A 27,335-nucleotide genomic window follows, 5' to 3' on the forward strand; every position below is an offset into this window, starting at 1 on the left:
TTCCCCTCCAGTGCTAATATGTCACCGTGTTGTTCATGCCTTAGCTGCTGGCCCAGCCGGCTGAGAACCACGAGGAGCTGACTGCACGACAACACATTGCTGACCAGCTGGAGAGACGGTTCATACCACGGCCTCTCTGCAAGAGCTCCCTCATTGCAGAATTCAATAATGAGCTGAAAATCCTGAAGGAGGCAGTGCACAGTGGATCCGGTAAGGAGAGGAGAGCCAAAGGGCTGCCAGCCCGGTCTGTCCAGGTGGTTCACCCAAAAATTAACTTGTGGCGTATCTGCCCGCTGTCTAGGAGGAGGGTGAGATAATCCACTCTGACACTGGCAGCTTGTCCCTCAATTAGGCCCCATGCCCAGCCCAGCCTTGCTGTTGGACAGCCACTCAAAGGGCAGGGCAGCTGTGAAAGACACTTTGTGCCCATTTTTTTCCCAGTAAGACCATTTCTCAGCAGGTGCCTCTCCATCACAGCTGGCCTGCACAGCCCCATCACACAACATGGCAAGCCTTCACTTTCATCTCTATACATCTGGAGCAGCTCATGTAGAAACATACATCCGTCATGTAGAAACATAAATCCATTGTTCCGCAGCAGTTCTGTCTCCTCTGCTCTTCATCTTGCTTTGATTTTCTCTACTGTTGCCTGTGAGCTCACAGCATAAGGACGCATCTTTCCATCTCTTTCCACAAGGGGACGCTTCTGTAACAGTCACCCTTCCTGCCGCGAGATGGCAGCCACTGCTTACAGACAGCAAGAGATTTTACATGCTTTGTTCTAAAGAAAGGGAAAGAAATTTAAAAGAAAATGCCTCCAGCTTTTTTTTTTTTCTCGGCAGTAATCTGCCTTGTTCCTAAATGTCGAAGCTGATCCAGAAATATGTCAGTAAGGTTGAAGGAGAAAAACAGACTGCATAAGAGAAAAACAAGCACACCATAGTAAGACTTGGGAGAGACGAGGTGAGCCAGGGCAGTTGTGTCTGCTTTACCTCTGCCCAGCCACTGTTGCACTGGTGGGAGCAGAGCCGGGTGCCCGATGTGACATGAATGCATGGTTGTTTGTTGATTTTCAGTTCCACCTCTGTCTTAGGTTTGGTTTTCTCACTTTTGCAGCTTACCAAGGGAAGACATCTGTGAGCACCGTGGGCACCTCCACCTCTGCTTACCGCCTGAGTCTGGCCACCATGTCCCGTTCCAACACTGGCACTGGCACAGTCTGGGAGCAGGACAGCGAGCCTTCCCAGCAGGCCTCTCAGGACACACTGAGCCGCACAGATGAGGAGGATGAAGAAAGTATGTGGCTACTGAATGGAGCAAAGCTCTCATTTCTGAAAGGGTTTCTTGAATGTTCCAGAAGACAGATGGGAGGGGAAGACAGCTGTCCTAGTGTGGACAAAAGCATGTGGGTGTACGAGGCTAAAAAACTGTTGTGGTTGCTACATCATCCGTGATGTTAGAGCTTGGTCATTCTATACCTCCACGTTTCCTCCTGAGCTCTGTGTAGAGAAAAGGAAGGGCGCAGGCAGGCTTTTAGTGTGTGAGACCTAGGCTGACGTGCAGTCCCCACATTGCTGATAAGACATTTAGCAACCAGACCCCTCTGACTTTCATGTGACGGTTGTGGGGCAGTGGCTGGCTGTGTAGTTGCTGAGTGCTTTTGCCTCATCACCAGATGCTCTGACGTGGGATATGTTGTCCTTGTGCTGCATGGAATCCAGCTATGGCTCTGCAGGGTAGACTGTTTGTGTGCTTGTGTCACTTGATTCACAAAGAGGAAATTAAGTGTTAAACCTTCTGACAACAAAAGCCTGATATCTCTGTTTTTGGCAGCTGGAAGGCTCTAGGGCTGCCAGGCTTTCTGGTGTCTGTTTAAAAGGAATGGAATGGTGAATCTTTTGGGGAGTGATTTGCAATGACCTCAGTGTGGCTTTGTCATTTCAGCTGAGTTTGGTGTTATTCTTGGAATTTCTCCTTCTCTCTGCTTCTCTGAGCTGTCCATCTGCTTCTGAGTTGTCCAGGATTGAAAACCAGGGTAGAAAAATCTGCTTCTATGTTGTCAGGCTTGAGCTTCCCCCTTCTTTAGCAGGGATGTTGTCTTCTGGTTGCCATAATGCCTTGGAACTCAAGCACTTTGCTTTTTTATTTGATGACTGCTGATTTTTCCCGAAAGATGTTAAGCAAAAGGGAAAAAAAGGCTGAAAAAAAAACCGAAACAAAACAGGCCAGTGCAGTTACAGCAGAATTGCCTATGGAGAAAGAGCACTTAGACTGAAACTTCTCAGGCCTTCTCACAGCCCAATTTTATTTTGGCTGGGCTCGTTACTAACCATTGCCCAATCCACCTGTGTGGATACCATTGTGCTGCCCATACATTGCTCTGTTACACACTGTGACAAACACTTATCAGCCTCCGAATAGTTGTGAGCTGCTTTGTGGAATGGGGAAGGCTGTCTTCCTGTTTCTTGTGGCGCTGTTACCTCAGCTCTGCTTTGGCTTAATGCTGCCATATAATATTTCAATAAATCAAAATTGGACAAGGTCAAAAAGAAAAGGAAAAATGACACCAAGCCTCCCCTGTGTTTTGTTTATTTATCATTAGAAGTTGTTGTGGTAAAAACCACAGCAGAGTCCTTTCTTTCCAGATACTTTATGTAATGTGAAACAGCACTGAAAATCTCAAGCAGCCCTGAATGCAATCCAACTGTCTGCATAGCTCAGCTGCAGTATGATGTGCTTGAGTCAATTTATCCAATTTTTTGGTGACATTTAAAATGCATGTCCCAAGGGGTGTTAAAGGCTGTCAGCCCTGCATTTTGCTTTGTTATGTGTTTTATCTTTTGTAACAGTGCTTTGCTGTACTGGTAGCAGCCATTTATTCATACTGTAACATGGCCAGTTACAACATTTATGACAGAAATTGACTGAACAATTTTTTAATCACATGATTAAGCTTTAAGGAAACAGAGTTCTCAAAACACATTTTCCTGAAAGCTGTGTAAGCTGAAAGCAGACATAAATCCCTGCCCTGTGTACTCTGTGTTCCTCATCCTGCAGGGTTTTATACCTGTGTCTTTCTGAACCATGATTGTAAAATCCAATGGAAATATTCAAAATTGCAGACTTAGGATCATGGTAAGTAAGTGCTGGGCACACCACTGGCATCCTGTTATCATTTGACCAGTGTAAATGTAGAGGTGGTGTTTTTGGGAGTTGTTTTCTTTCCTTTCGTGTTCTTTTTTCTTTCTTTTATCTTTCTTTCTAGATGACTCCTTGAGCATGCCCAGTGTGGTAAGTGAACAGGAAGCATACCTCATGGGTGCCATTGGGAGGAGGAGGTTCTCCAGCCATCTCTCCAGCATGTCTGCACCTCAGGCTGAGGTGGGCATGTTGCCCAGCCAAAGGTAACAACGTGAGCTTTTCACCTTTCCCATTATATTCATGAGAGCAGAAGTGGTGCAGGCATATTATGTGTAACTCAGGGATGTAATATAGGAGAATCATCACATGCATAGTGATGATAAATCTGTTCGTCCTGAAATAGTATTGGACTGGCTTGGAAACAATGATTATCCAGGATGACTGGTGTTGTATAAGTTCCAGAAGAACAAGCTGTCATCACTTAAGCAGTTTTGGTAACTTCCAGCAGTTATTTCCCTCTGCTACTACAGTAGATAGCAAAAATAGAAGATGTGATTCCTGGTTTCTGCACTGAACCACAGCATTATACATGATCTGTGTAGGTAGTGGGGGAGGAATCCCCAGAGCTGGACAGGGAGCAGAAGTAGCCTGTTTTACTTACACAGTTTTCTTCTATCCAGACATTATCCTTTCTAGGATAGTAACTATCTCATCTCAGACACTGAACATCAAGCTCAAAGATGAGACTTAACACTGTTTAAAAACAGAAGTGCTCTTGCTGATGAGAATAGCCTTGAATGCCTTATTCCTGATTAACGTGGAGTGGTGAGAAAGAGAGAAAATTGGGAAATGTGCATCTCTAGAGAGCATTGAGAGGAGTTTTGCTTTAAATGTGACTGTTGTTCAAAGTAAATAATACTTACTGTTCTCTTTTTCTGTGACATAGTTATCCAAAGATACCTTTCAGTGGATAGATTAATTTATGCTACTTCCTTTGAACCTCTAAACAGTAAATTCTGCATTATCTCTGGACCAGCCATAGAAAGTCAAATAATATTGTTCCCTCCCTGTCTTTTTTGGAAGCAAAGAAATAACCTTGATACATGAAGGAAAAGTAAGAGCTGTGGTACACACCAGCAGAGATAGGAGAGGTGATTTACAAGAGAGGAGTTGCACGGATTTTATCTGGGATTTTTCACTTACAGGGACTTGTTTGGCTTTTGAACCCAATTGATTCAAGCCCTTTGTTTCTTAAGAAATTAACGTGCAGGACTGCACTGTCCCCAGTCCTTCATGACAATCCTGAACTTCATACGAGTCACAGCTGACTGGCAGCAGTGTTTGCTTTGTGCAATCCCGAGTCATGGTGATTCTGAGGAAAAAAAAGAAAGATTGTAATTTCAGTTACAAATGAGCTTTTCTCTCTACTTTTGGTGTACGTGGAGTGCTAGGAGAATCATTTTTCATCTGTGCAGGGAAAGTACAAGCTCAACAGGTACAGCCATAGCCCACAATATCACGCCCTTTTTAGTCAGAGGTGGTCTCTGGGCTTTCGGACTGCCTCACGAATGTAAACTAATTAATGCTAAGTAATGTTATTGTTGCTTTCCTGCTGGTAACCCAGCACACTGCTTTTTTTCTTTCACGTTTTCCCGACGAGCAGAGAAGGCTGCTTGTCCATGAATGGCTGAAGTGTAGAAAAGTGATGCGATTGCTTCCTGGTTTGCCAGGATCACTCCAGCTGTTTACTTACAGTTTCATTGCACTACAGGATCTTGCTTTGCAGATGTTTTGCCATAGAGTTGTACCTGAATAAGAGTGGTCTGTAGTTCCTGGGAAACAGATTAGCCTTTCCTTTCACCCAGAAGAACTGGCTCGTGGGGAAGGGCAAAAAACAAAAACAAAAAAGCTTTCTATGAAGCTGGAAGTAAATAGAACTAAAATAAATGAAAACACCACAGAAAAATGGCTTAGAAAATAGTTCCTTGCCCTTATTAGCAGTGGAAACACATCCTTTGGAATCCCTCAGCTCCTCGATTCATACCCGAGATGTAGAAGTCTCCATGTAGCGTAAACTCCCTCTGAAGACTGCTCCTGTTATCAGATGTTCTTCCAGCTCCTCTGAGTCATATATGTGCTGCTGAGCCTGCGAGACCAATTAATGTTACCGTCCTTTTTTATTTTTCCTATTCCGTTGATATTTTTTCCCTTGAAAACAGAGACGATCGCATGCTTTTTTTTTTTTTGCATTTTCTTTCCCTAAATTTTTAATCTCCCTGCCCCTCCTGCAGTGAACCTAATGTCCTCGATGACTCCCCGAGCCTGGCCACTGAGGGCAGCCTCTCTAGGTACAGTGTTAACACTACCTGTCTGTCAGTGTGTGTGCTGGGAAACAGACTGTTTCCAACCTTTGTCTCTTCCCCTCACCTTCTGTTGCTCTTCCATCTCTGTCTCTTGTGGCTCATTGATATTCAGGCCTGCGAGTCAAAGGTGTAGCAAATCACCTTCAGTTTTCAGCTTTGATTGCCAAACTTTGAGGAAGTTAAGGGGAAGGAGAAATGGCAAGTGAAATAGTGATCTGTCTGGCTAGCATGGGGGTTTCCCCTTATTTAGCAATTTTGTGAAGGCATGCGAAAGATTATCCACAAGGTATTAGCTGTAGCCTGCTATAAATATTAATCTGGAGGCTTATATAAAACAGAGACATCTGTTTTTCCATTCATCTCACAATGCTGTCACCACAAAAGATTTAATGCTAATATCGAGCTGTGTTCTTTAACATTCACTAATAAAACTAAATACAATGACTCCTGTGGAACGTAGTTCTCGGTGGATTTCCACAGTAATTCTCAATATTTGCACTTCTCAGATGGTGGTTTTAGAAAGCTTTGCAGGCGAACACTATTATTCCATATATTGGAAAATTGCCCCATCTGAGCTGGAGTTTGGGCCAAGCTGTTTAGCATTTCCTGTGGACAGGGGAGTTTGTGTGCAAGCAGTGATAGCGCCGTGCCTGTCAAATGCATCAGGAGTGAGCCTAGAAGGGAGGTCTGCACCTTTAACTCCCACCTTGGCTGTGCTAGTCATCCTTACGGTCTCTGCTCACACCTCTCAGTCTGTCCTCACAAGGTCAGGGAGCTCTCATGAGGCCCAAGAGCATCTCTCTTTCTTTCCAGAAGAACAAGACCCCTTACGTTGGCTGCAGGGTAGAAAACACACCACTTCATTACTTGGCCGCACCAGCTGAAGATGTAGATGCACTGAGAGGCATTGGTGTGAACGGTTTTTATTTAGTTACTTAGATTTTACATGCCAGTAGCAGCGTTTTGGGGCGGGGACAGGCTGCTCTGCTCATATATTCGTTCTTCTCGGGTGACAAGTGGAGAGTTGATCATTAGTTGTGTCACTAAGATCATCCTATGACTCACGCTGTTCTTTGTGTACTTGAATCCTGCTTTGGCAGATTGGCTTTTAAATGGTGCCACTGTAGGAACAGCATTAGGAAAAGACATAGGCTTGTCGGCAGAGGCAGGAAAGTGGTAATCTGTTTCCATGTCACAGCAAAATTGATTGCGTGTTCATCTGAGCTAGTTTTGGGGCTTAAAACAGAGTGATTCAACCAAAGAAGCTTAGGGCTATCTCAGATGTAGAACTAAAAGCTCACCCCAGCTGAGGAAGATGAGAAAAGAAGGTCCATATCTGAGTTAAAGCTTTCACAACCTGATACCAGGCTGTATCAGTGTTGAGTTTGAAATGTTTTGATCTTGTTAAGTGGGAGCCACTTCTAATAATGGTGACTGGGCCGAGCAACGTGAGACAACTAAATCAACAGATGAGTTCAAAAGCAGTAATTTTTTTTGAACCCTGAAATATAATCAACTGTACGGTGGGTTCTTAGTAATTTGTCACACCAGGTCTTGCTGGACAATGTATCTTCCACCCTGCTCTGTGGTACAGGGCTTTCTTGGATGAAGATCTGAACAGATGTATTTGGGAGTCACTTCTGTAGAGATCAGTATTTACTTTCAAGGAGCAGGCATCAGGGCTGCAAAACCTTAGAAATAAAGAGGACAAGGAAATACTGCAAGCTCATATTAAAAAGCTAGATTACATTTCTGTGAGCAAGAAAAGTCATTTCAAATGCACTGTTAAATTTGCAAATTGGATTCCTCCTCTAAAGCACAGAAGTAATGAAGCAGACTGTAGGAGTTTATTGTGCTATGGGGATCACAGGATAGAATAAATGTGTTTTTACATTTAGGAACATTAGCTTTCAATAAAGTAGGCTTCAGTTTTTCTCACGTAACTCTGATTGGAAGACAGTGACAACTGTTGAGGATTGCCTTCTGAATTGAAGATCTGAATTTAATCGTAACTGACACAAAGAAATAAATCACATGGACGTTAAACCCTAATAGAGAGTAGGAGTTTTAAATAAATTAAATAAATAGTGACAAATAGAAGAACGAGTAAAGTCTGTTTGCCTTTGTTCTATAGCAGTTATAGCCAGCTATGCAGAATAGCAGGGAAGACAGGAAGGGAATGGCATTTAAGTGCTCAGAAGTAAACAGATAGCATGGGCTGCAGGGCTGAGGAACGTTTGCACCCAGCATCGTGAGCCGTTGTGTTTGTAATCAGAGGAGAGCACATTTCCCCCAAATCAGGAAAGGAAGAAAAATGAGAACTCACTGTAATGGAAATCTGTTGCACAAAGGCATTGTCTGTTAATGTTTCTAGCTATGCCTACCGTACCTTCATGGTACCTGACAGGGAAGATGAAAGCAAATTCATATTGTCAGGGCAAGCATAGCAAATCTAACACCAGCACCATGTGTCTGGGAATACAAGAGCTGGACTTTATCTACATTTTCCACTGGTCTTTGTCCACTAACCCTCCTCACTCAGATGTCTTGGGTCGTAGTGTGTAAATCCTACCGCAGTGGCTTGGCAAGCATGTACAGCTTTTTAGCAGACCTTTAAACTCCTTGCTTCCTTTGTTTTATTTTCCTCTTTCATCTTTTTTTTTTTTTTTTTTTTTGGCTGCATGGTTTCTTGTAATTTATGAACATCACTTATTAATTACCAGTGTGACAAAGTTTGTTTTAACCCCCACTGTGTGACTGGCTGTCATTTCTTGCAGTGCTGGTGGCACGCTTCCATGAAGCTGGGTTTGTCTGATCTTTTGCTCCCCTGTCTCTGCCATAACTATGAAATGGAAGTAACATTGCTGCAAGGATAAAAACTCTGACAGTTACTCAGGGAGTGACAGAGCATCTTTGTGGTGGGCAGGAAATTTATCAGTTTTGTTATTCCCAAATAAATCTGATGTACGTTGTGCAGCAAAACCCTCCTTATTGATCCCGTTGCCATAGGAGGGAAAGGTACTGTCAGCTGAAATGCCATTTGATTTAGTGTTCTTTGATTGGGTCCTACAGGCTGCCTGAAAAACAGTGTGCACCTGGTCAGCTCTGGTAAACAAGGAGAGACAGGAGAGGAGGGAAGGCTGAGGCAGAGTCAACAATCTGTCTGCCACGTTCATATTCATGGAAATACGATCAGCTGAGCTTGCTTTGATGTGAAAACAGACCCACACAAAGTGAAAAGCTGCATCTGAAATATCAGCTGCTCACCTGAAATTTGTGGTCTTTATGACTCTCCTCTCCCTCCCTTCTCCTCTCTTCTTCAAAATTTGGGGACAAAAGGCAAAAGAGCAGAGCCACATCAGGACTGTGCTGTGTGCAGACAGCTCTGCAACTCTGTGCTGCTCTCCAACCCAACATTTGCCTTCAGTAATTATCTGCAATTTCAGCTCATAAGATCATCCTGAATTATGTCAATTAGTGTAATGATTCAGCACTGGAAATAAACATACACCAGCACTAAACTCATTTCACTTACGATATTAGCCAGGCTGAAAATCCCAGACTCGAGCAGGAAGACAAGAAATCCAGCCTTTCTGTTGCTCACCTCTCTATTGTCTGTCTTCACTGCTCAGGTTACTCCATGGGAGTCATTTTTCTCTTCATGTATAACCTCTGTGCCCTCATGTGGTCGACATGCTCTCTTTATCTAATGACCTTTTCAAAGTAGTTTCATGATGCATGTGAAGTGATTTTGTCTCACCACTATGAACAGCGTTTTGTACTGAATAACTGTAGTCTGCCTGCTACAGGCAGGTTTGTCTCCTCACTCATCTAACTTAAGAGCTGCTGCTCCTTCATCAGACGTTTTAACAGTATTCTCAGAAGCTAGTCCAATAGAAAAATTTTCTTTCAAGGGCTTCTCTGGCCAATTCTTATTTAAGTCCCATACTGGCAATTACCCTTAAAACTTCCTAAAAGTCAGTGGAATAAGTTTTTGTGTAACTCTAGAGGCAGAAGATTAGGAAATTTCTACAAGCTGTAAATTCTGATAGTCTGGAGCAAAATCAAAAGGCCAATTTAAGCGTCGTTTCTTTGCTTTAATAAGGACAAGAACACAGTCCTGCTCACAGGAAGTAACTGAGGACTCTGCTCATTCATATGCGTGTGTTTGCATGGTGTTTGGGATGCTTTGTATGTAAATTGTGTCAATACCCTACCTAAAAGCTGGAAAATATGTTCCGGAGGCTGGCGATCTCATTTGGAGGAGCTGTCTGAGGGAGAAAAGGACTGAAATGTATCTTTGTTTGTTCTGGCTTTGAGCTTGCAGAAGCTTTTCCTTTTTTCCAAAGCACCACAGCTGTGGTGAGATTGCCGCAGGCATGGCTGGGGTTATGGCGTTGCGGTCAGACGATGAGAAGAGAGGCAGCTTCAGGGGCTGCAGGTAGTGTCTCTCTCCTGAAGTTGCCAGCTGTCTCACCACGAAGCTTTTGGAAACGCATACAGTTTAGTGCAAAGTCTGGCTTCAGTTTAAGCTGATAAGGGAGCAAGGAAAAGGACTTTCAGCTCAGTTAACCAGACTTTGACCTGAAGCAGCCGGAAAGCTCCCGTGTTCTGTTCTACCAAACTTACCCAGAGCAATGACTTCTGCCAAAGGGAGGAGTGAGCTGTTTAGGAGACAGAACTTCTTGAGCCTTTCCACAGACTTCCTCCATGACTTCTTGTCTGACCATGTCAAACCTTAGGTTTGTCTTTTTCCTCTGCTCAAATTAGGTCAAATAGTAAACCTTCACTCTGGTGATGGTACTGAGCTCCTCTAGGGAAGATCCAGGGAAAACATCTAGAGAAAAAAAAGTTGCTTTCCTTTAGATGAAGGCAGGCCTAAAGCAAGACGGATTGTAATACCGAATCTTCGACAGTGCACACCAGCTATAGCTGGAGGTTGCTAAATAGCACTTGTGGCTCAGTGGATTCCAGCCTCTCCCAGATAAGCAGCTGCCTGATTTAAAGGAAATCCATCTGAACGTTAGCTGCTATGTAACCATATGCCTTTCAGACATCGTTTGTTCAGCTATTATGTTTTGTGACCGCTGCCTGCTTAATGACCAACTTTTAACTGTTGGGAGGAATGCAGTACCTGATCAAAATGAGGGGAGGGTGGTATTCTTATAGGAAGTAGATTTAATGATCAGTTGAATAGTAGAAGGAGATGGTATGTAGCCGAGTCTGTTTTATTGCTAAAGATTGTTCTGTGCCAAGATATAAAAACTAAAAATGTGCGCTTTTATGTATATATGAATTTTATGTTCACTTGTATTTTTCATCTGTTAGCCACAGAGACTCAAGGCTGCAAGTGTTGAGTGTGGGGCCTTGTTCACATAACTCATGCATCCATTATGTGAATAGATCCTTTGTCACTTTGTGTTTGTTTTTTGTTTGTTGACTCAAATTGGAATTAAAACCAGATGACAAAATTGTGATGAGGCTGTGGAGTCCCTCTGGGAGGAAAAAAAAAAAAAGCTTTTACAACACTGTCTGTGGAAAAAAATGAAAAGCAAACAAGAAGGTTTTAGAACTAGGAAGCTGATATTCTTGCCTTTGTTGCTGAAGCCCATGTGGCAAAGGATGGAGAGAAGTGAGTGTTGCTCAGTGGGATGCATCAATCAATGACTGAAAACTGAAATTTGCAGTTATTTATAGTCAGATGCTACCTGTGCGTGGCCAAGTCCTGAATGCCATGACTCCACCTCCCACCCTCTCCTAAGCCTTGGAAGCCAAAACCCAACAGACACGTTCCCACCATCCTTCAAAGACAGTATGTGCTCTTTGAAGTGGCCGTGCCATTAGTGGTTGATCTATCTATTTATTTATTTTAGTCACAATTGCCAGGATTCCTGCTAGTTGGACAAGTTGCTTCTGTGCTTGACCTAATGCTGTTGGTATCCAACAGGGTGGCAAGCGTGCAGAGTGAGCCAGGGCAGCAGAACCTCCTTCTGCAGCAACCCCTGGGGCGGAAGAGAGGTCTACGGCAGGTGAGTGAACGGGCCTGGGTTGTTTTTTCTAGTCTGTCTCTGTTCTGAAATGATTTCTGGATGTGACACGTTCCTTGTACATAACTAGTGATACTCTAATTGAGTTAGCAAGTACTGCCAATTTGTAGCTGCGAGACCTGACGAGCCCTCCAAAAGAAGCTGTACTTGGTATTGAACTCCCTGAATCTTTCCTCTGCAGGTTTTTGTTGTTTTTATTGGTTGGTTAGGTTGTTTTCAAACTCAAATTATGTTACCCAAAGTGCACTGATTGCATTTGATAGCAAAACTGAAAAGACAAACCACAGAAGTTTTAATACGAAGGAGATGTCTGAGACGCAGAAACATTAAAATATGTATCTATATCCTTTCTGCAGGGGTGTAGTTGTGTGTTATATGAACGCACCTAAGCCTAACGTGGCTCTTTCTTCCAATATCTAGCTTCGACGACCACTGCTGTCACGTCAGAAAACTCAGACTGAGCCTCGTAGCCGCCACGGAGCTCGACTTTCAACCACTCGGCGGAGCATCCAGCCAAAACCAAAACCGAGTGGTAGGGCTGCACTGCATGCTCAGAACCAGCACTTCATATGCTAAAGTGGAAAATACTTGGTTGTTGCTCTAGATCAAAGGAAAAGTTAGTATATTTGAAGGGTATGTAAGCAGTTTTCAGCTGTTTTGCAGAAATAAGAGTGCCATCGTTACGTTCAGTTCCATTTGGTAAGGGCTGGCAAATGTTACTACAGGGAAGCATCACCAGGCTTATTCTTTTTTTTAGCAAGTGGATTATCCTATCAGCTATGGTTGAATGGCTTCTCCAAAAGCCAGCAAGGTGAAGCTGGACTGGACAATGATCGTGTTTCTTAAAGCTGTGGAGAATTTAGGGTGTCCTCCATTGCTTGTCCAAAACCTCCAGACGTGCCTATTTTGAAAATGCTAGTGAGAGTGGAAGAAAGAAAAATTTCCACCATTTGGAAGCTTTGCAGTTCAGAGTTTTAAGGGCTGTATATGAAAATGAATACGAGTCAGCACTGTCGAGCAGAACAGGTAGCTGCATTCTGCACATCTGAAATGAGCAATTAACTTGGGAGGAAACAAGTGGAAGAGCAAAGGTCTATTGAGAACTTCCTGGTTTCCTAATTGCTCAGCCAGGACTGTTGGTCTAACAGTGCTGCTGGAGATGTTTGGAACATAAAACTTCTACTGGAATAATGAAGGGTGAGAGCAAGGCTATTAGTTTCATGGTTGAGTTTTAGTCCCAGTAGTGGACTCAGTCAGTGGCAGGAATGAGAGGCACTCAGCTCCTCTCTTTCTTTTCTCATATTTCCTGCAAAGCGTTGGGCAACTTCCTTCTATGTTTATGCCCTACATGGGAACCCAATACACTACATTCAGGGATGGGAAGATGTCTCGGGTGGCTCATTGAGCCATGACAAAGACAGGTAGGGTCAGTAGTCTTCAGAAGAACCATGACTCTTGCTACGGCTTGAGAGGAAGCCTACGAATAAAAGGCTTTTAAATTGGATGCCATTTAGACAGCTTATAAAGGTGGAATGAATCAGGAATCCTGTCTTGCTTGTAAAAACTCTGGGGATGCTGTCTGCTTTTGTTTTCCTTCCCAAATTACAGCATCTTAATATTCAATTTTCTGGGCTTTGCACCTCTCAGCGGAGCAGAAGCGTTCGGTGACTTTCACTGAAGCCCAGCCGGAGGCAACACCACCATCCCCAGCCAAATCCCCAGCTTCAGCTGCCCAGCAGCAGGGCTGCAGCCGCAGCAGCCCCCAGGAGAGCAGCAAGCAGGAAGCACCAAGTAAACCTGTGCTGACGTCCTCACCTGCCGTCGTTGTAGCTGATCTCCATAGCCAGACCGCTGGCCAGGTAGCATGTCCGACAGTTGTATGGTGTGTGTGCCTGCTGCTTCGTCTCAGCCTCAACAAGTTAAGTTGCAGGGCAGATAGATAAAGCTGTACTACAGCAGTATAATGAAAACCTGCTGATGAGTAAAGACTGGCTTTTTTTTAGGCTGAATTTTATCAACCCCTCACCTCTCTACCTTTGCAACGATTCTTAGTTTGCAAATCCCTGTTTCTTCTCTTTATATCTTCGCATCAGACCCACAAGTCCCTGTGGAGCTGTGTGAGTGGTCTTTGACTGGTCTTTGCACCTCGTTCTATGAGCAATGAGTCCTTCAGGAAGGATTCCTGCAAAAACTTAGGGGGGTTTGTGTCAACAGCATCATGTTTCAAAAGGAGCTTAGCTCAACCTCTCCGTGTTGGACACCACTGAGCCCAGTGCAGAGATAATCATGATCACCATTTCAACACGCTGAGACTGCACTGTGACACTGAGATCTTTATGCACCCAGACATCTCACGTCTTTTGGGTGTATGGCCTTCGCCATGAATGTGTATAAGAAGCTCTTGTTGAAGATATACTTAACAATGAAACGGCGAAGAGTTAAAAACTGAAAGCGGGCAACTTTTCTGGTTATTGCTACAAATTTGATTCACCAGCAAAAATTGTAAGGGTAGAACGTTAGGGACTTAAAATCTGCAATTACCTGGCCCCTTAATGGCAAAACAGTAGTTGAGAATAAGAAAATATTTCCCAAATGTTCCCTTGCTCTTTTTTCTTGCCCTCTCCCTCTTTCTCTGAGCCTAACACTGGCTCTCCTCTCCTGCAGAGCGAGGCACTTTCTGCTGAGAAGGAGAAAGAGGAGAGCGTGGAGTCCCGGCCAGCCACAGCACAGAGCACGCCGCCCACACAGCTCTCTGACACCGAGGACTACGCTGGCCTGGAGACCACCAGCTTGCTGCAGCACGGGGACACGGTCCTTCACATCAGTGAGGACAACGGGATGGAAAACCCCTTGCTGGCCACTCGCTTCAGCTTCACACATGTGGAGCTTGGGGAGACGGACGTCGACCTGGATGAATCTCATGTTTAACTCTTAGGGAGGTACAGGAGTGGGAGGAGGAAGAGAAAACTGTACCTTCTCCTTTGAGTTCCCCGGTAACTAGTAACTAATTAAGAGCACTTTATTATCCAAAAGCAGAATAGAGCTAACAGCCCGTTGCTATAGACTGGCAAAGTTCTGTATGAGGAATCTATTTATATCCAGGGCAAGATGGTAGGAGCAGAGAATTTGTACAAAATTCTCAGGGTACGGGTGTGTGGGCAAATGTGTGTGGTCCACAAAGCCCTGGTGTGGCAGCCGTGCACTGTGATAGGCAGCCTCTCTGGGTGAGCAGGCTGAGGTACTGTGCAAGGAAAGAGAGTGAGAGACCTCTTTGAGATTTATTTTTGTAGCTGTGTTGAGAAGAGGGCTGGTTATGCAGTAGCTGGATGCCAGGCTTTTACAGCTTGGTAGCGACAGTGAAAATGCTGACAAAAAGTACCAATCTAAAGCTTGACTTTTACAAACCTTGTACTTGCCCAGGCTTGTAAAAGTCTGGGACCATTGTTTCTTACTTGCAGAGCAACGATAAGCACCGTGGAGCAATTAGGCAGTTTTCTTTTTGATTTCTTTGGCACTGCAGGCATTGGTTGAGTTTACTTTTATCTGTTGGTGTCATTCCACTCTGTAAGATGCTGCCCTCCTGCTACAAAAATATTTGCTCTGTAAAACTAAATACAGTGCATACCATAGAAAGGAATGCACGTGCTGTGCGCAGAGAGATGGACAGGGGGTGAGTGGTCCATGGATGGTATACATGCTCCACGCTGTCCTGCTTTCGTGTACTGAGTGATACACAATTTAAAAGGAAAACCACCTAGGGGAAAGGAAAAGGAAACCACATCAGGAGCGCGTGGACCTTCTGGTACCTTGCAACTCCTCCACTGACGCTGTCTTACATACTTTAGATATAGGGATTTAAAGTAAATATTTATATATGGTATTTTCGTGTTCCTTATAGATGCAAACATACAAATATATATGTGCTTTGCAAACAAAAGATGGATATTGCAGGGCAGAAACTTGAGGAAATAATCTATTTTTGGCATGTTGAGATTCTATTTAAAAAGGTTCCGTTTTATGCGTGTAACTTGATGGCTGCAAGTGCGAGATATGTATGTGTTATAAATCTGTGGCAGAATTACTGGGACATGTGAATGTAGCCGTTAGCTGCTAAGGAACAAACTGCAAACCAGCTGTGAATCAAGCCATGAAATCATAAGCAGTGCCCAAAGTCACCCCGTGCTTTGGGACTCCCATGCAGCCTTTTCCAGTGTCTGTGAGAAGCATAGATACTGCGGTTTGTGACTGTGGTGTTATTGTGCACAGAAAAATGCTTCAGATCACTGCGAGAGTTTGCAAAATGTGCTCATTACCAGCTCGGCCCCTAGGGCTTGTAATTTGAACGTGTGCGTCATAAAGCAGCCTGAGTGCGGAGATGGAGCAATATCCTCTCCGTCTCCAAGGGAAGGACTCGTGTCTCTTGCCAGCATCTCCCTGGGAGTGGTTTAAATGCCGCCCTACAAACGCTTGTCTCGCTGCTGTGGGGCAGCGTGCACGTTTTACTGCGTCGTGAAAAACGATGTGCGCGCCTGGCAGCAGCAGGTTGCAGTCGTGTTCCAACCCGTGCAGCCCTGGGCCGTGCTGCCCGGCGTCTGCCAAACGCTCACGTTTGATGGCAGCTGCCAGCAGGGATCCTGTGCGCATTCAGCTCCCTCAGCCCACAGCAAAAGCCACCCCAAGCACAGGGGCACCGAGCACCTGCTGCTTCCACTGCCCAGGGGGCAAACTGTATCTCTTTATTAATCTATCCCTCTGTCCATCCATCTGTAGGTGGTGCACTAATGCAGCTTTAAAGCTGAGGTGGAAGCGTTACGGGGAGATGATGGGGTGGCAGCCTCAGAGCTGCTGCTCACTGGGCGTCCCAACGACAGGCTGCTTGCTTTGCTGACCGCACCATGCTCTGCCCTTCTTATCTCCTCAGCATGCTGCAGCCAGCACCAGCCTCCTGTACCACAGCGCTTTGCATCAGCTCCTCGCTCAAATTCCAGTGGCTAGAAGTGTTACTGCTAACAGTGATGCACAAGTGAGAGAAAACACAGCCTCACTTTGACAGCCCCAGCTAGGCTGGGTGCAGGTGGGCAGCAGGAGAGCTCGGGTGCAGGCTGAGCAAACTGCTGCAGTGCAGCACGGAGCTCGGGGTGCATTTCAGCCAGTGATCTCGTGTTGGAAATGAGAAGGGAGAATCAGCTTGAATGAGAGTAGGGGCCTCACTGTGTACTGCAGCAGCAATTAAGAGTGTGATTTATTTAAGTGTATATAATACGAATTGCATTAAGGTCTCCCTCTGCCAGCAGTCACCCTGCAGCAGTAAGCCGCAGGCACGACTAGAACGCCCGTTTCCCACGTGCAGCTCTGCATCCCCCTGTCGTTTCCCATCGGCCCGGTGCCTGGCCGTGCGCTGCAGCCCTTTGGTGCACAACCACCGCCTTTCTGCTGCGAATGCAAACGGCGCCGCTCCCTTAGCGTTAGAGGCCTTCAGCGCGCGTGCTGTTGAACCCGTCCGTGTTTCCGTCGGCCCTGCCGCCTCGCCATTTTATGCACGCGTTGTTCGGAGGCCTAAATACAGAGGCAGAAGGACAGCGCTGTGTGTGTGTTTGCTGCCGCGCCGCCCCGGGCCCGCAGAGCGGCCGGCCCACGTGCCTGCCGTCAGACAGCCGCGGCCATCGCCGCGCCGCGCTCGGGGCTGCGCCGTCCGAAGTGCCATTTGGTTCGGGTTCGTTCGCTCGGTTCGGTTGGGTCCCGCGGCCCCGCCCGTCCCGCCCGAGGCGAAGATGGCGCGGTGGGGGGCGGTGCCGCCCGTCCCGTGACGCCTCGCGGCGGCGGCGCACGCGCGGAGGCCCGGCGGCGGCCATGGCGTCGGGGTGCCGGATCGGGCCGTCCATCCTCAACAGCGACCTGGCGGCGCTGGGCGCCGAGTGCAGCCGCATGCTGGACTGCGGGGCTGATTACCTGCACCTGGATGTAATGGACGGGTAACGGCCGCGGCGCGAGGCGGGCGGGGCGCGGGGCGGCGCGAGGCGGCGCGGCGGTAACGTGCTGTGTGTTCGGCCCCCAAGGCACTTCGTGCCGAACATCACCTTCGGGCACCCCGTGGTGGAGAGCCTGCGCAAGCGGCTGGGCCGGGAGCCCTTCTTCGGTAAGCGGGCGGGGGCGGCGCGGCGCGGCCCGGCGGGGCTCTCGCTGACGGCCTGCCGCCCGCAGACGTGCACATGATGGTGGCCCGGCCCGAGCAGTGGGTGCAGCCCATGGCCGTGGCTGGCGCCAACCAGTACACCTTCCACCTGGAGGCCACCGACGGCCCCGGCGCGCTCATTAAGGACATCCGCGAGAACGGCATGAAGGTGAGCGCGAGGCCGGGGGCCGCGCCGGGCCGCGGGGGGCAGCGCGTTCCCCGACCGTTCTCCTCTCCGGCAGGTGGGGCTGGCCATCAAACCCGGCACCGCGGTGGAGCAGCTGGCGCCGTTGGCCAACCAGATCGACGTGGCCCTGGTGATGACGGTGGAGCCGGGCTTCGGAGGGCAGAAGTTCATGGAGGACATGATGCCGAAGGTGAGCCCGGCGTCCGCTCGTGCCGGGCTCTCGGCGCTGGCGCGGCCCGGGGTGACGCCGCGCCTCCCTCGCTGTGTGCCCTCAGGTGCAGTGGCTGAGGACGCAGTTCCCGTCGCTGGACATCGAGGTGGACGGAGGAGTCGGGCCTGACACCATCCACAAGTGTGCCGAGGTGAGGAGCTGCGCTCGGGAGGCCCGGGGGCGTCGCCGCCCCTGAGAAATGGCGCGGGTGGAGCCGCCGTGCGGTGCTTTGCGGTCGGAGGGAACGGCGAGGCAGGCGATGTCAGCGTCGTGTGGGGCCTGAGCTCGCGCTCGTTTCGGCTGTGGCTCCCGAAGCCTCTTGAAGCGAAAGCTGGTGTTCCTCGTACGCTTAGGTAACAGGAGCGGGGATGAGGAAGTTACTGCTGGGGAGTGCAGCTGCAGTAGTGAGGCGCGGCGCCTGAGCCTGCGAGCGGTGCTCCTCTGTCCTTCGGCCTCGCGTCGGTCGCTGCCCTTACTTGTGTCCCATGTCACTGAGCGGGTGTTTAATGTCTTCCAGGCGGGTGCAAATATGATTGTGTCTGGCAGTGCCATTATGAAGAGCGCAGATCCGAGATCTGTGATCAATCTGCTAAGGAATGTGTGTTCAGAAGCTGCTCAGAAGCGCTGTCTGGATCGGTGAGACCTACCCGAGCAGTGCTCCAGAAGGCTCTGGGCGCACAGGAAAACCCTTGTTTCTCATGCTAAGGGAGGGCTGGATGAACATTAATCGTGGAAACTTGTTGCTGCTGAACAGAGGAATCATTCCTTCGCTGCAATGAAGCAAGCAGCAGTGAAAAACTGTCTGGCTGTCTTTCAGGGTTGGAAATGCAATGGTTTGAACCTGTTTCTTGATTCTGTGGAGGCTAATTGTGTGGCACAACTTGTAATGCTGGCTGAACTGCAGTTCAGTCAATCTTTGCTTGCTAGAAGAGTGTAGCACCGCCATGGGCCGCTACCTTGTGGGAGACTAATGAACCTGCCTTTCGCTGTCTGTGTTTGTCATTTGGTCTGTGCGTTCCTGCAAAACTTTTCCATTGTCTGCATTAAACACACTTCTGCTGTGGTGAGTCTCCCTTAAGCTATGAACGATGAATAGTTTGGGAAAAACGCACTCAGGTGTAGGAATCCCGTGCGTGATTGTCAGAAACACTTCTGTGTTGTGCATTTGCTGCACGGAAGTACTGGACCTACAGAAGTGGTTCAAATGCCAAACAAGTTGGTGAAACATCTTTACCAAGTCCCGAAAACTGGGGAGTATTTTGTACCTTTCAAATATTGATTCGAGTGACAGGATTCTGTAGAAGGAAGTTAAAATGCATTATCTTGACCTATGCTCTCTTCAGTTTGTGCATTTACCCAAGTCAGTGATTTAGAAGCGATTTCATTGTATGTAGGTTGAAATGCAGGGGATAGAGGTGCTTATTTCTTTAACTGTGAAACAGCTTACCTGTCCTCTTGGTAACCAGCCTGAGCAGTTCGCATGCTTTCCACTTGTTTGCTCTGTCACGTCTGGTTTGGACACATGAAGTAGGAGAGCTCAAAACTGGAGGAAGACCTTAGCAGGGCATTTTAGATAGACTTTCCTCCTGAAGCTCTCATTAGCCTCGTTCCCTCCAAATTTCCGTGGTATTCTGTGCGGTATTTTTTCCTGGACTCATGACAGAAGGGTTGCACACAGTCTGCTGCCCTGGGGGAACAGCAGAAAGCTCAGCAGCCGCAGCTTGGCTAGGCAAGGTAATAGTCTGTGTGGCTGGTGTGTGCGTTAGGGCCAGAAAGCAGCTGGGTGGAGTCCAGTGCATTGTGCATGTAGAAATAGCCAGAGCTCTGGTACCTGCAGTGCAGGCTGAGCAGCACACAACCAGCTATGCAGGGTTAGCACAGGAGTTGGAAGCGTGACTTCTCATGCTGTTGAAAGCAGTGTTTGTCTCCTACAGCTGCTCTGGAGCTGGGATGAAGGGGTCATCAAACCATTCCGTTGCTTTGGAAAAAAACAGGCCCAAAGTCATGCTATTTAACTGAAGGCACTGTGCTGCGTTCTGAGCATAGAACAGTGCAGTATGTTTTCTTTACATGCCGTAGTCACTTTGTCGCTGTTTAAATGTTCAAGTTTGTGCTTGCACTGGGTCTTGGATTAGCAGTGCTGTGAAATACACTACACACACAGGAACATTGCTCAATTGTTTCTTTCCCTGTAAGTCCATCCAGAATGCACCGTGCAGCTGGTTACTGTGGCAGTGTCCTCTTACAAAACTCAAGTTAAAGCTAATTGTAACCACAGAGCTGCACAATCTCTAGCAGTAACAGTAGCAATGGTTGTTCTTCTGCCTAGCACTCGTCTGGTTTACTGCCTCGATACATACAAGGAAGTTGTATGTTAGGTTGCCATTTAAGCCTCTCCTCCTGTATTCGGTAATGTATTTCTACTGCAGAGGCACCCCAGCAGCAGGATTCCAGCTGAGCATCAACAGGAGAGCCAGTAGTCTTACCTAGTATCCACAGGGCCCAGCAAACACCAGAACTGTTACAGTGCTCTGACATCAGAATTTTGGCAACAGTGGAAGGAGGAAACTGAGGGCAAGTCTCAGGGACAGCAGCCAGGGGAGCTGAGGAGCAGAGGCAGTGTCAGCACTGGAGGACAGGGTAAAGACACTTGGACCCATCCTGAGCAAGGCTGGGACTGGATGTGTGGTCCCAGCACAGCTTCAGAAAAACACGTGGTTTAGTTTGAATGGGTTTTAGAAGCTTGTATTGGTACTTACATTCTGCTAAGGTACCTGGCTGCAGAGGCGAAGTGCTTTAACCCCCATAGCAGCAGGGAGCAGAATATGTCTATTGAAAATGGTGACAGGGAAACTGCTTTCTTTATGCAGCTGCAACGCTTGAGTTTTGGGAGGGGGGATTGCTGCTTATGTTTAAGTTTGTGTGTAACAGTCAGCCTTTGTAACAGCTGCTGCGCTGCTTCCAGTGTTGTGGCTGAAGGTGTTCTTGCTGTGACATGAGAAAAGCAGCTGCCACTTCCTCTTGGCCAACCCCCCTCCCCCCCCGGCCTTTGCCTGCTGTGCCTGCACATGCTGCTCACCTGATGGGAGGCTCTGTGCACTGCTGGGATCTCCAGCCCCGGGGCTGCTTGGGCAGCTCGCTGTGCAAGGCGGGTGGTTGCAGCTCAGTGCTGCAGGTGGAGTGAGCTGAGCGCCAGAGGGTAAGGGGAAAGGCTTTGGACGGGGATGGATGGGGTAGGACCAGATGTGCACTTGTATGGTTTGTCCAGTGTGTTTTTCAGTCTCCTGGCTGCTCAGCCTGTCTTTGCCTAGCTGTTTTGTTGTCGTGTTGTGAGGCAATATTTCCCACAATGGCTGAGCAAATGCATATGAAGAGAGGACAAAGGGAATTCTGCTTACACTGACTTGCATCTGGCAAGATAACAAACAGCTGCTTCAGAGCAGCACAGTGGAGGCTGACCCTTAAAGCAGCACAGTGGTTCAGTGGGTACAGCAGTGGGACACCACAGCTGGGTGCTGTACAGCCACGCAGAGCAGCTTCACAGTCTGCGAGTCTTGGGTCATCTGTCTCTTACATTTCAACCCTCTTCAGCTCCCTCTCCTCAAATAGGTCTGGAAAACCCCCCTCCTCTTGCTTCTTCCCCTGCAATGCTGGAAATGTTTCCATTTCCTGACTGCATCTTCAGGACACATCAGGCAGCTAGCAGGCTGCCTTACCTGCTGTGGCTCCGTCCCAGCTCTGAACTGCAGAACTGCTCACGTGTGTCAGGAATCACAGGGCAGGAAGCCCTGACCTTACAGTGAAGTGGGTAAGGATGGACACCCACTTACTGAAGGGCTGCACAGAGTGGAAGAGCCCTGCAAACACTGGTGGCATTCAGCGTTCTGAAGGCTTTTCCTAGCAGCAGATGCACGTGCAGGATGAGACGCAAAGCTCACTTCTGTAGATGGGTGCTGGGGGCAACCTTGGCCTCAGAGCACCGGGGCAGCTTTGGTGTGGCAGCACAGCTTTGTGCCACTGGCATCTGTGTGCCTGCAAAGCCCTGCTTTGGCTGAGCAGGTCTCTGTGCCAAGAGGAAGCATCACTATTGATCCATCGCTTCTAGGAGGCCAGCAAATTCAGACTACGTACAACAATATATATATGTGTATATATATATATAGAAATAACTTTTAATTAAAAAACAACCTTGCATCAAAGATTATAGTATCAGACATTGAGGCAAGATTCAAGTTTAAGACAAACCAGTGTTAAAAAAAAATGTTTAAAAAAATAATCAGAATGTGCAATAAACTACAATGTAGCAATAGGTTGTAGTGTTGAAACTTTACTGAACTGTTTTCAGATGTCCAGTGTATATTTCCTGTCATTCTGACAAAAAAAAAAACAACAAAACACCAAAAGAATTGACACTATAACTGGGTCATCTGTCCAGTGCCATTCAGCTCCAGCTTTTACACACAGAAGAAACTTTTGCACAAAAACAGAGACTCCTATAATATTGCCTTCAACTGTCCTACACAGAAGAACTTCCTGTTGGTAAATTATACCTACATTCAATGCTTAATCTTTGTTAATACCTCTTGAGACTGCAGATACATCCCAAACTACTCTATTTAGATCCAAGTTGAAACAACTTGCTTTTCTTTACTCACTGTGAACTCGCTGGGAAATGAAAACTCTACCCAGCATCACAGTGGAGAGCTTTTGGGCTTTTTTCCTTACGGGTCTTCTAGCCATCAGCCATCTCTTCCTTTTCAGCTAGTCACCAAATGTTGGCATACTTAGAGACTCTTGCAAGGCACTGTACAGAAATTACAAGACTTTTTGTCTTTAACATATTAAAGCAAAATATTATGAGCCTCCTTTGCTACTGAAGGACCACAGAATGCAATATTCAGAGAGCTCCTCTTCTCTTCCAATTCCCTATAGCCATACGACAAACAGGAACCCTACTTTCTGAGTAGCAGATACATGGACTATTGAAATGCAGTGGTCTATTTCTATCTTATTGCTTGAGGATGTCTATACAAAACATGCCCTGGCACTACTGAGAGCTGAGTACAGATTTTAAGCTAAAGGCAAGGCTTCCACACCGCCTGCTTTCAAACTGCTGCTTCTCACCTGCCCTTCCCTTACGCACAGGTTACACGCATGCACTTAAAGAGAGGTGGATTTTCTGCCACATGTTCATGCCACACAGGAAAATAATGAGTGGTTATTGTTCCTCCCACTATATGGTCAAGTAGTTTTTCTGTGTTCAGTTGAAGTTGTTGGTTTAAGGTTGACAGCGCATCCTGTCGCACCAGAATCGACTGGAACCAGAAACGCATTTGAGAACAAACAAGACAAAAAAGGATGATCACTAACAAATGTGGCGATATGACAACAGAAAGCAGTGAATGCTGCCAGCAATTTATGTGTGCTCACTCCCAACACTGGGAATATTAGACTTCCAGCTTGAAATAATTACTTTCTCTTGGGGTTCAGGAAGAAGAAAGTGTTGTCTTTGGGAATTATCCTGCCTGTTACAAAGCAAGAAAGAAAATATATTATATGCAGCTAACGTACAGGTTTTGAATTGTGCTGTCATATGCTGTGTGAACAAGAGAGATTTTACCTTACACTTTTCTCCACCTTAATTGGCTTTCTTAATGAACCACATTACTCCCTGTCACCTTTGCTTTCTTGTACTGTTGGTTCCCAGGCAAACATTTTCGCTGTCTTCTGACTCTTCTGTAGATTGTTTTCGTGGTGGAAGGCCATTGTCTGGCAAACCAATGGGTGTACATGGAGCACAGGGAGAGTCACTGGGGAAAGCTGCACTTGACATTTCAGTCTGATTTGTTACTTGATCTTGGCACAGTAAAGCTTCCACCTCTTCATCTTTTAGTGGAAAAACTCGAAGTTCCCACAGCCCAGACTGAAATCAGAGAGAAGGGGAGAAAAGGGATTTTGGTTGAGTCTGAGCTGATGAGCTACGTGCAGAATGATCTGCTATCGAGTTACAACAGAGCCTCGTTCTCTATGACAGTTTGCAGGGCTCTTCAGATACAGACTATGGCACTATGAGGCACCAGCTGTCCACATAAGCTGGCCTTGTGTGGTTTTGAACTAGTAACAGGGCTGTGACGGTACGGGCACAGCATGGGAAGGGGAAGGCTCTCTTCCATGCTGCCAGACATCAGTAGCTGGCATTGACACGCTCAGGCCTGTCTGGAACAGCAGCCAACAGCCCTGAGGAGAGACTGAGCAGCCCTGAGCCCAGGCCTGCCACACTCACCTCTAAAACATGTGCCGTGTTTGCTGAGCTGTGAAAACTTTATCTGTTGACAAATGTTAGGTTTCATTCATCAAACATACGTATCTAAACAGGAGCACTACGTTCGCTCCACGCAAACCAGAGTGACGGCAAGGAGGGACACGGACACGCTCCAGCTCCAAGATTTAGACTAAGACCCGGTGCTCACTGGGGTCCTGAACGGACTGGAAGCCACCAGAACCACCCACCTTTGCTTCCTGGCTCTCCCTGCGGAGTTGTGCAATCCCTGAACAAACAGAGCCGTGGGCTTCAGGAGTCAGGTCGGGAACAGGTTCAGCAGCGCAGTGCAGCGAGGCACAGGAGCTGCCGGGGTGGTCCTTCTGCACCACATCTTGGCCGTGTCGTCCGTCAGCATTTTTGCTGTAAGATCTAGCATGGGATAAAAGAGGCAAGAGTCTTAATGCCTGGCTCCCGCCCTTTTACAACACTGAAAGCAGTCTGTATGTGCTATCTGTGCTTTACTTATTTAAACAGAAAGAAATGAAAACGCATGGTTCTCGACAACCCAGCAAAGAGTGCTGTGCAGAGGAGAAAAATGAATAAACGTGGCTGGAAGAGCCATGCTCTGGCTGTTCAACAGCTGGGGGCTGATTCTGCTTGGGAGCACAGCATTGCTTGCAGGCTCCTGATTCAAACCATGCTGCCTTCCCCCTGTGCCCAGAACAGCAGGTTATGGGCTCCCCTAGTGTGCATAAGATAGGTGTTAGTCTCAGTCTTACCACACAAGACTAAGCTAACTTTGCGTATTTATTCATATGATCACAGTTCACTTTCAGTGAAGAACAGACACAGTTGTTGATGAATGGCAAAAACACAACATTTATAGGACTGTTTTTGTCCTGGCAGATTGTGAAGCCATTTATGGGAATCGTTTTCCCAGTGCTGAACTGCAGATAGAGCTGTAGGATGCTCACTCTTACATGCACTATTGCTCTCAAGAGTTTTAGGGGGAGTTTTGCACCAGAGAGCAGGCCTGTGATAATTAACCTTTTCATTACCAGCACACGACTGCTTAAGCATAAGGTCCTTGGCACAGCCTGTCAGGTCAGTGAAGAAGGGCTCCTGCTGCAGAGTGTGGCATAGTGTCACAGCTGGGAGTGACACAAACTGATCAGCATGGGAACAAAACCTTAATCAGCGCCACGCCAAATCTCCATAGGTTCTGTGTGCTTCAGAATTGCATGGCATTCTTTTTTCAGCTAAGGATTAGACCTGGTACTGTCCCTGACAGCTAATTCACAAGGAGTGCCCTTGTTTTCTCTGTCACAGTTCCCCATTGAGAGGAACACCCCCGCCCCAGTCGGTCCACCTGCCTGCTATTCCTTCTGGGCCAGCGGCTCTGCTCCCACAGCGACCACCTCGCTCGCTCTCTTTCTTCATACTTTGTATGACGTGAGGAAAACACTTCATCTGACAGATCTTCTGCCTGCAATGAGAAAGGAGGGAGACACGGCTGCTGCTGTAATTAGGAACTTCTCTAGAAACAAAGACAGATGGTATTATATGTAATTCTACGGAGCTCTGTTTGCTGAACACACCAGCAGAGAGGATGATGCATGCTTGCAGTATGAAGGCACGTCAAAATAATGGGATGCTGTCACAGTTTATTTCTTCGTGTGCCTGTGGTCGATCTGAACTGACACAGAAATTATTCCCCCTACCACGTAACACGTGTTTTTCTATGGTGGGAAGCAGCAAATTAAAAGGACAGGTATTTCTAAAGAAGGCGAGCAAAAATTGCAGAACTTTCCAGAGCCTGCTGCAAGAGGGAGCTGGGAGGCAGAAGGATTTGCCAGGTGCTCTTTAAGCACAGAGCAATAGGTCTGAGCTCATGAGGCCAGGGATAGCTGCACACAGAGAGGCACACAGCAAACCTGAGGTGCTGCATTCCTGCTAGGAAACCAAGCAGAAAATCGCTTCTGCTTTGAAGAGAGCACTTCTCAGCGACTGATCTGCACGACCCAGGTACGGCTCCACACAAACCAAGCAGAACTGTATTTTAACTAACTGCTCACAGTCAAACCAGCCAGTTTTTTAGATACAAACACCCCCGCTGCAAAAAAACACTCCGACCTTCACTTTGAAAGAGCCACCTTCATTTCTCCTGCTGCTTAGAGGTAGCTGGGCAAGGAGCACGGTGCTGCCCATCCCTCTCCCTCCCCAGATCAGGTGAGCTCTTGGCTGGGCCATGCCAGCACTGCTCAGAATTGTTTCGGAGTGCTCCAAGCCATTCAGCCACCTCAAAGTTCACCTAAGAGCTAAGGCTGGCAAGAGCATATGACTGCTGCAGCCATGCTTTTCTGTGCCAGCTGCTCCCAACTCAAAAGCAGCGAAATTCTAGGAAACAACAATTCCTGCTCATAAATGCATTGCCAGATCATCCCTGGACAAGAACTATACCAAGAACTGAGGGTCATGGAAAATAAATTTGACGTTCTGTAAAAACAAAGTTCTCGTGGCTGTTACACAAGCAACACGATTCAACTTCTGATTCCATCTGATAAAACACAGAGGCAAAAAGCAGAATCTTTACCGCTCTGTCAGAAACAGACAGGCTGCCAGCTGCATTTATGCTGCAGCAGACAACTGATGCCCCCAGGTCTTCTGCAGAAGCCATTCCCTGCATGAAGACTTGCAGCACTGAAGCAGTGCAGTGCATTACCATCATGGCTCCAAATGCAAAATACTGCAACGCATTTATGCTGCTGCAAACACATCAGAGAGTGGCATTCCTCAGCTTCCCAGGGACCACAGCTCCTACCTAAGCTGTGGTCATGAACTACAGCCCCACAACAAAATTCATCTGGGTTGATGAAAAGGGCCCCGGAGTTGCAGTTCAGCGCAGTCTGAATTGGCCATGGGAGCCATTTGCTAAAGCTGTAGCTGCCTGCT

At 47.2% G+C, this 27,335-nt stretch overlaps 3 protein-coding genes across 31 annotated transcripts in view; 2 read left to right on the forward strand and 1 right to left on the reverse strand.

Moving 5' to 3' along the window:
- UNC80 (unc-80 homolog, NALCN channel complex subunit) overlaps positions 1-14,623 on the forward strand; it is a 118,856-nt gene extending 104,233 nt beyond the window's left edge. For 11 of the 13 annotated variants that reach the window (XM_052675075.1, XM_052675076.1, XM_052675084.1 and 8 more), the window contains 8 exons: positions 45-210; positions 1,117-1,296; positions 3,266-3,404; positions 5,433-5,489; positions 11,452-11,533; positions 11,972-12,083; positions 13,199-13,410; positions 14,216-14,623. In XM_052675075.1, coding sequence (XP_052531035.1) covers positions 45-210; positions 1,117-1,296; positions 3,266-3,404; positions 5,433-5,489; positions 11,452-11,533; positions 11,972-12,083; positions 13,199-13,410; positions 14,216-14,479 — 1,212 coding nt within the window. In that variant the 3' untranslated portion in view covers positions 14,480-14,623. The remainder of the gene's footprint in view (positions 1-44; positions 211-1,116; positions 1,297-3,265; positions 3,405-5,432; positions 5,490-11,451; positions 11,534-11,971; positions 12,084-13,198; positions 13,411-14,215) is intronic. The other 2 variants (XM_052675080.1, XM_052675088.1) reach the window with 1 other exon arrangement.
- A 2,748-nt stretch (positions 14,624-17,371) lies between these two features.
- The window catches only part of RPE (ribulose-5-phosphate-3-epimerase), a 55,885-nt gene continuing 45,921 nt past the window's right edge, over positions 17,372-27,335 (forward strand). For 10 of the 12 annotated variants that reach the window (XR_008204697.1, XR_008204691.1, XR_008204694.1 and 7 more), the window contains exons 1-5: positions 17,372-17,523; positions 17,608-17,687; positions 17,753-17,892; positions 17,966-18,100; positions 18,186-18,272. Coding sequence is in view for 3 of the 12 variants with exons in the window: in XM_052675136.1 (XP_052531096.1) it covers positions 17,402-17,523; positions 17,608-17,687; positions 17,753-17,892; positions 17,966-18,100; positions 18,186-18,272 (564 nt within the window). In the remaining 9 variants the exon portion in view is untranslated. Of the gene's footprint in view, positions 17,524-17,607; positions 17,688-17,752; positions 17,893-17,965; positions 18,101-18,185; positions 18,273-18,638; positions 19,113-27,335 lie in introns of those variants that run through there. The other 2 variants (XM_052675134.1, XM_052675137.1) reach the window with 2 other exon arrangements.
- KANSL1L (KAT8 regulatory NSL complex subunit 1 like) overlaps positions 22,260-27,335 on the reverse strand; it is a 57,202-nt gene continuing 52,126 nt past the window's right edge. For 5 of the 6 annotated variants that reach the window (XR_008204683.1, XR_008204686.1, XR_008204684.1 and 2 more), the window contains 4 exons: positions 25,757-25,869; positions 24,632-24,812; positions 23,742-24,044; positions 22,260-23,646 (listed from right to left, as the gene is read on the reverse strand). Coding sequence is in view for 1 of the 6 variants with exons in the window: in XM_052675100.1 (XP_052531060.1) it covers positions 23,796-24,044; positions 24,632-24,812; positions 25,757-25,869 (543 nt within the window). In the remaining 5 variants the exon portion in view is untranslated. Of the gene's footprint in view, positions 24,045-24,631; positions 24,813-25,756; positions 25,870-27,335 lie in introns of all 6 variants that reach the window. The other variant, XM_052675100.1, reaches the window with a different exon arrangement.

This window comes from Tympanuchus pallidicinctus, unplaced genomic scaffold (assembly GCF_026119805.1).
Source record: "Tympanuchus pallidicinctus isolate F22 unplaced genomic scaffold, pur_lepc_1.0 scaffold15, whole genome shotgun sequence".
Classification (NCBI taxonomy): Eukaryota; Metazoa; Chordata; class Aves; order Galliformes; family Phasianidae; genus Tympanuchus; species Tympanuchus pallidicinctus.